This window comes from Rattus norvegicus, chromosome 3, assembly GCF_021556685.1.
Source record: "Rattus norvegicus strain SHRSP/BbbUtx chromosome 3, alternate assembly SHRSP_T2T, whole genome shotgun sequence".
NCBI classification, from domain to species: domain Eukaryota; kingdom Metazoa; phylum Chordata; class Mammalia; order Rodentia; family Muridae; genus Rattus; species Rattus norvegicus.
Window position 1 is genome coordinate 61,096,451 of NC_141536.1, and position 10,403 is coordinate 61,106,853.

Genomic DNA, 10,403 nt, shown 5'->3' on the forward strand with positions numbered 1-10,403 from the left:
TTGACTTGAGTATTTCTTATTTACATTTTGATTATTATTCCCCTTTCCAGTTTCCGGGCCAACACCCCCCTAACCTTTCCTCCTCCCCTTCTATATGGGCTTCCCCTCCCCATCCTCCCCCCATTACTGCCCTCCCCCCAACAATCACGTTCACTGGGGGTTCAGTCTTAGCAGGACCCAGGGCTTCCCCTTCCACTGGTGCTCTTACTAGGCTATTCATTACTACCTATGAGGTCAGAGTCCAGGGTCAGTCCATGTATAGTCTTTAGGTAGTGGCTTAGTCCCTGGAAGCTCTGGTTGCTTGGCACTGTTGTTCATATGGGGTCTCGAGCCGGGATAGCTATATCTTAACTCTCCTCTAGAACTGCCTGTGTTTAGATGGCTTACAAGGTCTTGTTCCTGCATGAAGACTGCAAACTGTTTCTGGTCTGACATTGTTCACATTGTAGCTAGTTGGTGTCCTTTGTGAGCAGTTAGCAACAATGACTCATCCTCAGAAAAGAGCATGGCTTCCCCACACACACACACATAAATGTACTATTTAGTCAAACAATGACCTTGCATTTCGCCATAGAGATAGAGATGTCCTAAGTTTGGTTGTGGATCTGCAAACCTAATTTTAAAAGCTCTCCCCCATAAACATTTCTTCTATCCTTTTCATTTTTAGTTCGTGCTTAATTCATTCATTCGTGTGCATGTATGTCTGTCTGTGTGTCTGTGTGCGTGTCCATGTGAAATGGGTGTCCATGTGAGTGTGTGTCCATGTGAGTGTGTGTCTAAGTGAGTGTGTGTGTGGGTATGTGGAGTTAGTGAGCAGCTTCTGGGGTCAGCTCTTTCTGTACACCAGTGAGATCCCAAGGATTGATTTCAGGTTGGTGGTGAGTGCCACTGCCCCCAAAACATCCTGCTGGACTCCCTTTAGTTTTTTAACCTTAATCAAGATGCCATTTACTTGGCACTCCGTCTGAGGTTGAAGCCCAGGTTGGCCTTCTTCCCAACAGACACCTAATTAGGCCAGTCTTATTTGTGAAGTAAAATCCCTTCCCCTTGATTAAAAAACAAATTCCCTATATGCTTACATCTACATCTGTGCTCTCTAGTCTGTGTCCTTAATGTGCTGTCTGTCACTCTCCTTTTTACACAGGTGGGCATCAATACGGGATCTTACCTGTGCCAGATGAGCAACCTTCCTCTAGGCCAACCCTACGCCCACCATATTATTTTGATCACAGCGACTTTACAGTGAATTTGGATTTTTTTTTCTTTTTTAGGCCAACAATCTCATTTTGGCGCTTTAGCTTTCTTAGCAAGAGAACTTGATCTATGTCATTTTAAAAGTTCATTTGAATTGATTAAAATAGACTTTTTGTGTGTATGTTCAAATTTTGTAGAGCTCATCATGTTAAAAGCCTCATTATAGACTAAATCCCAAAGTTTCGGTTGCTGTGAGTGATTTGTATATGATTGTATAATTTCCGAGCGCTGATGATATAGGCTCACCCTGGAAAATACCTACATTTTAGCTAAGGGTAGAAATTTACTTTTCTTCTTGGGGAAAATAACATAAACATATGGAAAATATTTGGAGCATTTTTGCTTACTATTTGAGAGTGTGAGCGTTTTGGATAAAGGTTTCCTATTTCCTAGGGATAAATTCACCTGATGAGCGCATTGATTTCTTCCAAAACACTCCAAACCAGTCTGGCTGTGCCTCCCTTTCTTTTACGGAGGACATAACTAAGACCTTGGGAAAGCCCCTACCCTCTTTAGCTCTGGTTTCTTACCAAGAATATTGGGGAATCACCTTTTTTTCCAGGGGTTGAAAATATTTAATGAGATAACACACATAAGGAACTTATCACTGAGGTGACAGACCACATGTCATAGTGATTATGCTATTATTAAAACTCGCACCTCAAGTCAAACTATATGCAAGCAGTCAGGGGGATTTAACTCTAAATTCTGTGTAACCATTACCCCTACTTGCCTTGTCACATTTTGGTTCCAAATGTGTATCTGTCGAATGGACTGCAAATACAAATTCAGAACCAGAGCTTGTAAACGTCCACAGAAAGTGAGGATTGTAAAGCTCACATCTGAGGATTTCTTGGTCTCTTTCCTTCACATGCTTCTGACTGCTTAACCCTTAATTGTAAAAATGCACAAACAACACAGTCTCTTGAGGGAAGGCTTACCTGACTGGAGATGGGGTCGGTGCCCGCACGTGTCTGACCGGGGAGGGGGAGTGTCTTATGGGTGATGGGGACTGTTGCCGGGCCAGCTGTGCTTTGGCGGCAATGGAAGGTGGTGTTGGAGACCTGGATTTGGGCTTGGGAGGTATCCTGGGAGGTGTTTTATGCGGCAGCTGTCCAGTGGCGCCATCTATGACCATCTCAACTGTTGCAATTGATCTGGCATCAAAGTGGGCTTCAATCTTCTAAAACACATGAAAGCAGAGGCCATGGTGAGTGGGAAAAGCCAGGGAAGCGAGAATGGGGAGAGCTGGGAGCTGCTTGATAGGAAAATTACCTTTTCTGTCCGGGTTTGTCTGGTTTCTGAAATCTGAGCCGTTGAAACAATTGTCTTTGTCTTTTTAGCGGGCACTACTTCTTCACCTACAGAAATGGAAGGACGAGCGTTTTTAGGAGGGGAAAAAACGTGATTTTTTTTTTTTTTAAGAGAATCCATTACTTGGGACTAGAAAGTCATCCTGATTTCCTGTATGTAACAATAGGAAAACGGTTGTGGCTTTTGTGTGAATATACATTAGATGGAGAAACAGAAAGTGTTTGATAGAGAGGAATTTCTGTGGACTGCTTATTTAAATATCTTGTTATTTGCCAACAACATGCAGATTTGCATTACTCGGTTGACACATGTTCTGGTTATCACTTGGTCAACTGTAGTGAGCTTCAACATAGAACTCTTAGAACCCTCTGCCAGAGACCTTCTGCTGGGGGTTGGAAAAGGCCGCTTCGATCTTAGCTCGCGCTAACACTGTCAGGATAGCCATATGGGGGAGCGAGCAGAACCTCAGCCCCACAAGCTCCCACTGTAGGTCCCCTCTCTCTAAGCCCCATCACATACCTTGGACCAGCAGGTCCGCAGTGGAAGTAGCTCTCCCGACGCTGTTGGTGGCGTTTACAGAATAGGTCCCGGAGTCTTCAGGGTATGCTTCTGCAATCAGTAAGCTGTAGAGGTCGCCTTCTTGAGAAATTTGGAAATCAAGGGAGCTCTGGATTTCGGCTCCATCCCGGTAGAACTTCACCACAGGTGTAGGGATTCCAGTCACTCTCACTTGGAGTCGCACTTGGCTTCCTTGTCTCACAGTCATGCTCTGCAGCCGTTGACTGAAGTTGGGTGGTGCGGTCTCGGCTGCCAGGGGCAGAGAAGAAAATCAGGCCCGGGAGTCGGGTGCTCCCGACAGCTCTGAGTCCTAAAGCAGGGATTGACTTGCGCAGGCCCAGCATCCTTGACTATCCCAGCTCTCCCACTCAGCAGAAAACATCTAGAATGCAGCAGGAGCAGAAGCAGGAGCAGAAGCAGGAGCAGAAGGCCCCTCTGCTCACGATTCAGTTTCAATCGCTTTGCTCTTGTGAGTGGTTCTAGGCTACCATGATTACTTTCGATTTTTTAGTCATGTATATGCATGTGTGGACAAGCTTGTGTGTGCCCTCTGTTTGCAGGTGTCTGTCCGTAGAAGCCAGAATACTCCAGAACTGGAGCTATAAGCAACCACGTGGGTACTGGAAACCACACCCGGTCCTCTATAAGGAGTGAGCTCCTTAACGGCTTGGCTACCTCTCTAGCCCTTCATGCTTCACCAAAACGTCCAGATGCTGCTGTACTAACCCAGACCTTGCCTTTCGCTAGGACGCTAAGGTAGTTTTGCAAGCTACTTAAGTCTCACCAAAGTGAATCCCTGTGGTTAGTAAGGTGAGTGTATCCAAGAACTTACTGAATCATTCAGGTTTAATCTGATTTTAAAAAAATCCTCCAACTAGATAACTAGATTGATAATAAAATGACCAAAATATGTACTCGCATTTAAAATGTTAACCCACCCACGCCTTTGTGTTAACTACGCTACAGGAAAAAAAAAAAAAAAAAAAAAGAAGGCTTTTTGGTTAGTTATATTAAGAGAGAAGTTTCCTCTTTAATTTTTAACTGTTTAGCATTTGCAAACATTTTGCAATGGATGTTAGCTGTTTTTTTTAATCTCCGATTCCCTCCTCTCATCCTCCTCCCTCTTCCACTGGTACCCTTCTTCTGTCTTCTGTTTGTGTGTGATAAACTGAGTTTAATCGGGGTCTTTGTACAAGAGCATCTGATCAGCAGCTCCACTGCTGGAAACAGTGATACCTTTCCTCCAACTACCATTAACTGCCAGGACTCCCCAGGTTCGGATACGCCCTTCTGCGCTTCCAGCTCCCTGATGAAGCGTAGAGTGTGACCCAAGGTGTTTCTAAGGTACTGTACTTCTTCCCGTTCTGAGTTTTCTGAGTGCACGTAAGGCTCATCCCTAAGCGACCTGGTGTGCTTCCTGTTGAGGTCATTTATGACCATGGGATTAATACACGATAGAGTTCAGACACGATGTTGCTCCTGGACAGAACCTGCCAAGGTGATGGCTTTATGGGAAAGTGGTGTCATATATTTGAATGAAAGCATTTGGCCTTTTTCTGAGGATGTTTACTGTGCAATACTTTCAATGCCTGCCTTATGGCCTGTTCATGTCAGAATTACGGGAATGTTCCTTAAAATAGAAACTCCCAGTGATTTCCAGATCACTCCTTCCTTGATAACTTTACGGGCAGGCTCTAAACTCTCCACTGGCTGAGGAACAGGATGTTTAGTGTTTCTTCAAGATACTTTGAGTATGTGATGTGTACAGAGACCCTGCTTCTCAGATGCCTTATGCTTCACCTTCAAAGAGGACAGAATTGGACAATGCCATCGTGGTCACTTATCCTACAGATACACCTTCAGCTTGGGAGCGGCCTCCCTTGTGCTTAGAGCTCTATCTGGACTGCTGTCCTGCACAGGAGACAGACGCCCTCTGGCCTAGCTGATAGGCTGGTGCCTAACAACTTACCTGTCACAAGAAGCTCAGCAGTACTAGTCGCTTGTCCAGATCCATTGGTGGCTCTCAGGGAGTATCGTCCACTGTTGGCTTTAGTCACGGCGGGGATCATCAATCTAGCGCGGCCATCGCTAAAGGAGATCTGCACGCCGGGCAGAGTGGAAGTTGAAATCACCTGGCCATCCCGAAACCAGCTCACCTCAGGAACTGGGGAACCTGGAAGGCAAGCAGAGCCATCTTTATGTTGGAGTGGGTGTTGCCCAGTCCTCTGTTCTCTCTCATCAATGCAACTTACACTAGCCTAGCCAAGCAGCCAGAGTGGAACCCACAGTGATACCACGACAGCCATAAGTTAGAAATGTAAAACTGTGGGCCATTTGTGGCAGATTACATAGTCTATAAAATGCCCCTTTATTTTATAGATTGGGGGTTTGACTGAAGTTTCACTATATTTCCAAGGTCTCTCAGCCATCAGTGGTACAAATTTGGGTAGAACTTTCATCTTCTATCCTCTGGTCAGTGCTCTATGGGCTTTAGTTCCGGAGACATCATTAGAATGATGAGAGGGGTTCCTAAGCATGGAGAGCTGTGGAAACTTTGAAGGAGAAAGTGACAGTTGCCATCTCTGAAAACACGAGGCAGCGAGGCCATCTTACAGCTCTGCCTCAGAAGGGCATGCTTGGTCCCCTCCTCTGCTGTCTCAGGGACACCGTCCAGAATGTCTCTGCAAATGTCACTGCAGCAAAAATGTCCTCACAGGGGCAGGCTGTTCCTCATGTTAACTCTAGAGCCAAACCCAGTCTTCCAGTGAGAGGAAAGCCAGATTCCCTTCCCTCACTGCTAGAACCATATCGGTGGTTTCATGTTTCATTTAAGTCTAGTGTGTTCAGAATTTGGAAGGCTACTTCAGGAAAGGTTTACTTTGCATCTGACATAAATGCTTGTGACTGCTGTCCTTGAGACAGGAGGCGATGGTATTAGCATGTTCCTGTGTTGTCCTTATATCAACTGACCTCCCATTATGGGAGAGTGAAGTTTGTTAGACTAACTTGATGGTGTCAGATGTCAACCGTGACGTATCTCTAAGAGCTTGAAGGCTCATAATTAGAAGGAATTGAGGATGCGAATATGCCAGCTCACTGCTACACAAAGGAGAAAATCCCCAGACACCATGTGTGCTCTGCTCAGTTTAGAAGTTACAGAGGACTTGAAGAAAAACAAGCGAATCATTTGGGATTAAGAGTTCATCATGCAAGAGGAAAGCTGAACTGATTTCCATCGATAGCAGATGGGTGAAGTTATGATGTTTTTGCAAAGCATTATGAAGTAGGTAAGACACACATAATACAGAAAAAGGAAATGGAAAGAAAGCTTTAGTTAATATCTTTATTACAAGCATACATTTTAAAAAGATAGAGAAAATGTGTTCACCACAGGGATACATTAAATTATGAACTAATCGTGAATATCAGTTAACCCTATAACCTTACACAGCCAGTTATGTATGGTACTATAGAAGAAGACAGATTGATTAAATCATTTTGAAATTAATAACAGTACAGTTTACAGACAAGGCCCACTTGTTATACATCATGCAAGGTCTAGAATCATCCCTAAAACAAGAGATGAAGAAAAAAGAAATGGGTGAATTTCCTTTTAAATAAATTGGGAAAATGTTTGTACCCTTTTGAATAAAGAAGCTAAAAAAGAGAGACGATATTATGTCTTGCCATTCATTACAAAAGGGAGTTCTTTAATTCACTAGAGTAATTTAATAAAGATGGAAAAACAACAAAATAAATATCATGAGTAGTCACTGTGTCTGCTCCTATGGAAAGTTGTGATGAATGCCTTATATACATATAAATATATAATTGCATGTATTTACAATATATAGTATATATTTACTATAACATTTATATATTAAATTATATAATGTTAAATTATATCATATATTTGTGTATTTAATAATGATACATAAAATATACATCTTATTAAATATGGTATATAAAACGTGTGTTTTATATGTATAAAATTGGGGTTCCCAGACTATCTACCAAGAATCTCTGTCACTGAATCCCACAGTACTAGGGTTCTAGTCTGTCAGGCTGGATCTGCCCCCGAACCCAAATATAGAATGACCAAATTTGATCCTTCTTAGTTGCTGGATTCTGACAGCAAATTTTAACCTAATGCTAATTATTTTTGCTTTGTAGAACTATAAATATGAATAAAACATTTTCAAAGCATTTTTAAGTCATTATATTGTCAGCATCCTGTGAATGGTGTGCCCTTAAAATGACCCTTCTGTCGTGTTATGCCAATTTTACATAGTAAAAGCAGCTTTTAAACTTGGTTTCAAGACAAAGAGAACGTTCCGTGTATTGGAGGAGGCAGGTGGAAGGGGAAGGGAAAGCCTTCATAAGAGCTTACCACTAATGTGAGCCTCAAAGGTTGCGGCACTACCCTCCAGTACCACAACACTTTGTAACGGCTGCGTAAACGTCGGTGCTTGAGTAGTCATCTTTTTAGGCACTCTGGAAAGAAAAAAAGAAAAACCCAGTAAGAATATTGATGCTCAAGGCCCCTCAGCATCTTCTTGGTGGAGACAGACATGTATTTCCCCAAATGGATTTGTCCAGTATGAGGCACTAGAGCAAGAGGACACCTTCTCCTGGTTGGACAAACAGAGCAAGGAGCGCCCCCTAGTGGTCAGAGTCGGAACCTTCGCTCATACTAACACCGAGAACTCAGGTTGGGCCAGAGTGAAAGGGAAAACCATGCTAGAACACAGGAGCAGCCAAGGGATTTCAGAGTCGTGGTGTGACAAATGAACCTTTGCATCGACACAGCGTGTAAGACACAATCGCATAAACAACAGTTCCCTCCCCAGCAGTTCTCACGCGTAGTGCCAGCGTTTTATAAGGTGACCTTGCTTCAGGCTCTGTCCCCTTACTTAAAATCACCGCCCAAACGAAAAAATCTGTACTTTGCAAGCAGTTGGCTGACTTGAAAAGTGTTGGCAAGTGTTTTCTCCTCCTCAAGCTTTTTGCTCTTTCCGACAGCATGAGGAGCTTCCCACACCCTAGTATTTCTGTACATTGTATGCAATGGCACAGTTAATGCCGTTGAAGTAATATTCAGGAAGAATATGTAACAGGCCAAAGTTTATTATAGGTCTGAAAGAAAAATGCAGCCTTGAGTTCTTCACATGAACGGAGCTGTGTGTGAACCGAATAACGGAGGGCTGGTGGGAATTGTTCATCGGAATAAAAAGATCTGTGCTTCATTATGTGAAATATTCAACAACAAAAAGAAAAAAAAACGAGTAAAATTTGCAGTTAAGCCCTTTTGTAAGTGGAGGAAAGTATTTCATCTACCATTTTCTGAGACTACATGAGAAAATTCTTATGCATAAATACCTAAGTAGTTCCTTGAAGCACACCAATGTTCTGACATTAAAGGGCAGAATTGCCAATTGCCTCATTCTTATCCTTCACAACGGTCTTTGTTCACTAAATGTTACCCTGCAATATCCTTCTTAGTCCTGTAACTGATTTTTTTTTTTGAGACAAAATTCATACCCCATAAAAATCCAGATGTCACCCAAAAATTTCCAGGAACCATTTCTCAGGAACTCTTGCTTCCAGCACGTTATCTTTCGGGTGAACACATCTTATGTCTAGTTTTTCCTGTCTGCAAGCCAGTGTATTCTCAAAAAATAGCTATCTCCTTAGATAAACCACGTATAATTATGTATTTATCTAATAACGGGCATTTACAATTTGTAATCTAATCCCAGGAAGATAGGAAATCAAAGTGTATTTAGAAATTAAGAATCTTTTATTTCTTACCCTTTTTAGCATTAACATTATCTCACACCATATAACTGGATTGTGGGTTGAATTAAAATGCATAATGAGATTTGGAATCTTCTAGAAAGCAATTCTATAGCTTCATTGAAAACTTATAAAAATGTTGGGAATTAAAGAGCCCAGATAGGTTTGATATTCTCATTGTCTAGGAAGACTAAATTTATTTCTGTGAGCACTTGCTTCTTGGAGGCCTAAGGCTGCAGGCATGCATCTCAAATGTCACACTCCCAAAATAAACCATCCGGCTTGACTGACAGCAGACAAGTGTTCTTCCACAGTCCGCAACAGATACCTTAGCAGTTGATTCCCTTAAAAAGTCACTGGGTGTAGCTGATGCCACATGGGTTTTCTCTGTGCTATTCTTGGCCTGCCTTGCTTTATCACCTGGTCACATGACCTTGTACATTCTCCACAGACAAGTCTACTAAGGAAGCAAACATTTAAGCCCCCACTTCAGACTCCTGGTTCTAGGGCATCTCTTTAAAAATCAGAATGGTTGACTATGGTTATAGGCATAAGTACTTGATTTCTCTCTCTCTCTCTCTCTCTCTCTCTCTCTCTCTCTCTCTCTCTCTCTCTTTCTTTCAGAAAATGTACATTTCAAAACCAAATTTAAAATGCAGATTCACACTGTAGGTCAGCAAGATGAAACCTTTAACAGAAGGCATTCGTGGCTCAAATCATCAAATAGCAACCAATCAGAAAGAGGTCTAGGAGTCAAACAAACTGGTTCTCACTCACCTGATTTCTCAAGAGTGCCCAAAAAGGGTGGGACCAAGCCCAAGGTTCTGAAACGACGTCCTACGTAGAGTTGGTTTTTCCAACCATCTCCGACATGAATCGGTGAGCCTCTAACCCTCCAAACAAAACCACACAGTCAGGACTGTGTAGTTTTGTTTTCTATGCAATCCCTACACCCGAGGCGAGGTGGGAATGCGCGACTGCTCCAGAGCCAGGGGCTGGCTGGCCCTTATATTTCCCAGATCTGCTGACAGCCCAACATCCTTAGAGCCTGGCTCTGTGATTGGCTCCGTTAGGAAGGCATGATGGGAGAGGACCTATTTGGGAGTAGCACAAACCACCTGTTCCTCTGATTGGCAGTGCTAAATTTAGCCTTTTAGAAGAGGCTTTACCGAGGAAATAGAATTGTATTTTAAAAACGACCTCAACAGGGGCTCAGAGACAGGAGTGTTTGTTGCAAACGTGAAAAATCTACCCAGGTGGACCTGAAGCCAGAATGTGACAAAGGATAAAACTTTTGGACATTTGTAGATCTAAAAGAATCCTGAACTTGAGCCCGGTGCTCTGTGAGTCAGGCTCCACTTCTGTTCCCTGCCCTCTAAACCCAACCAAATGGACCTGCCAATCATGACAGCTGATGAAGTAATTTATATCATACATAGGTTTCATCTTCTCTGATAAACTTAGCACTTGAAGAGAACCCA

At 42.9% G+C, this 10,403-nt stretch overlaps 1 protein-coding gene across 2 annotated transcripts in view; it reads right to left on the reverse strand.

Annotated features, from left to right (window-relative positions):
• Ttn (titin) overlaps nt 1–9,905 on the reverse strand; it is a 272,327-nt gene extending 262,422 nt beyond the window's left edge. For both annotated transcript variants that reach the window (NM_032068.1, XM_087654755.1), the window contains 6 exon segments: nt 2,196–2,437; nt 2,530–2,615; nt 3,088–3,375; nt 5,096–5,299; nt 7,517–7,620; nt 9,700–9,905. In NM_032068.1, coding sequence (NP_114457.1) covers nt 2,196–2,437; nt 2,530–2,615; nt 3,088–3,375; nt 5,096–5,299; nt 7,517–7,607 — 911 coding nt within the window. In that variant the 5' untranslated portion in view covers nt 7,608–7,620; nt 9,700–9,905.
• Nucleotides 9,906–10,403: the final 498 nt, after the last annotated feature.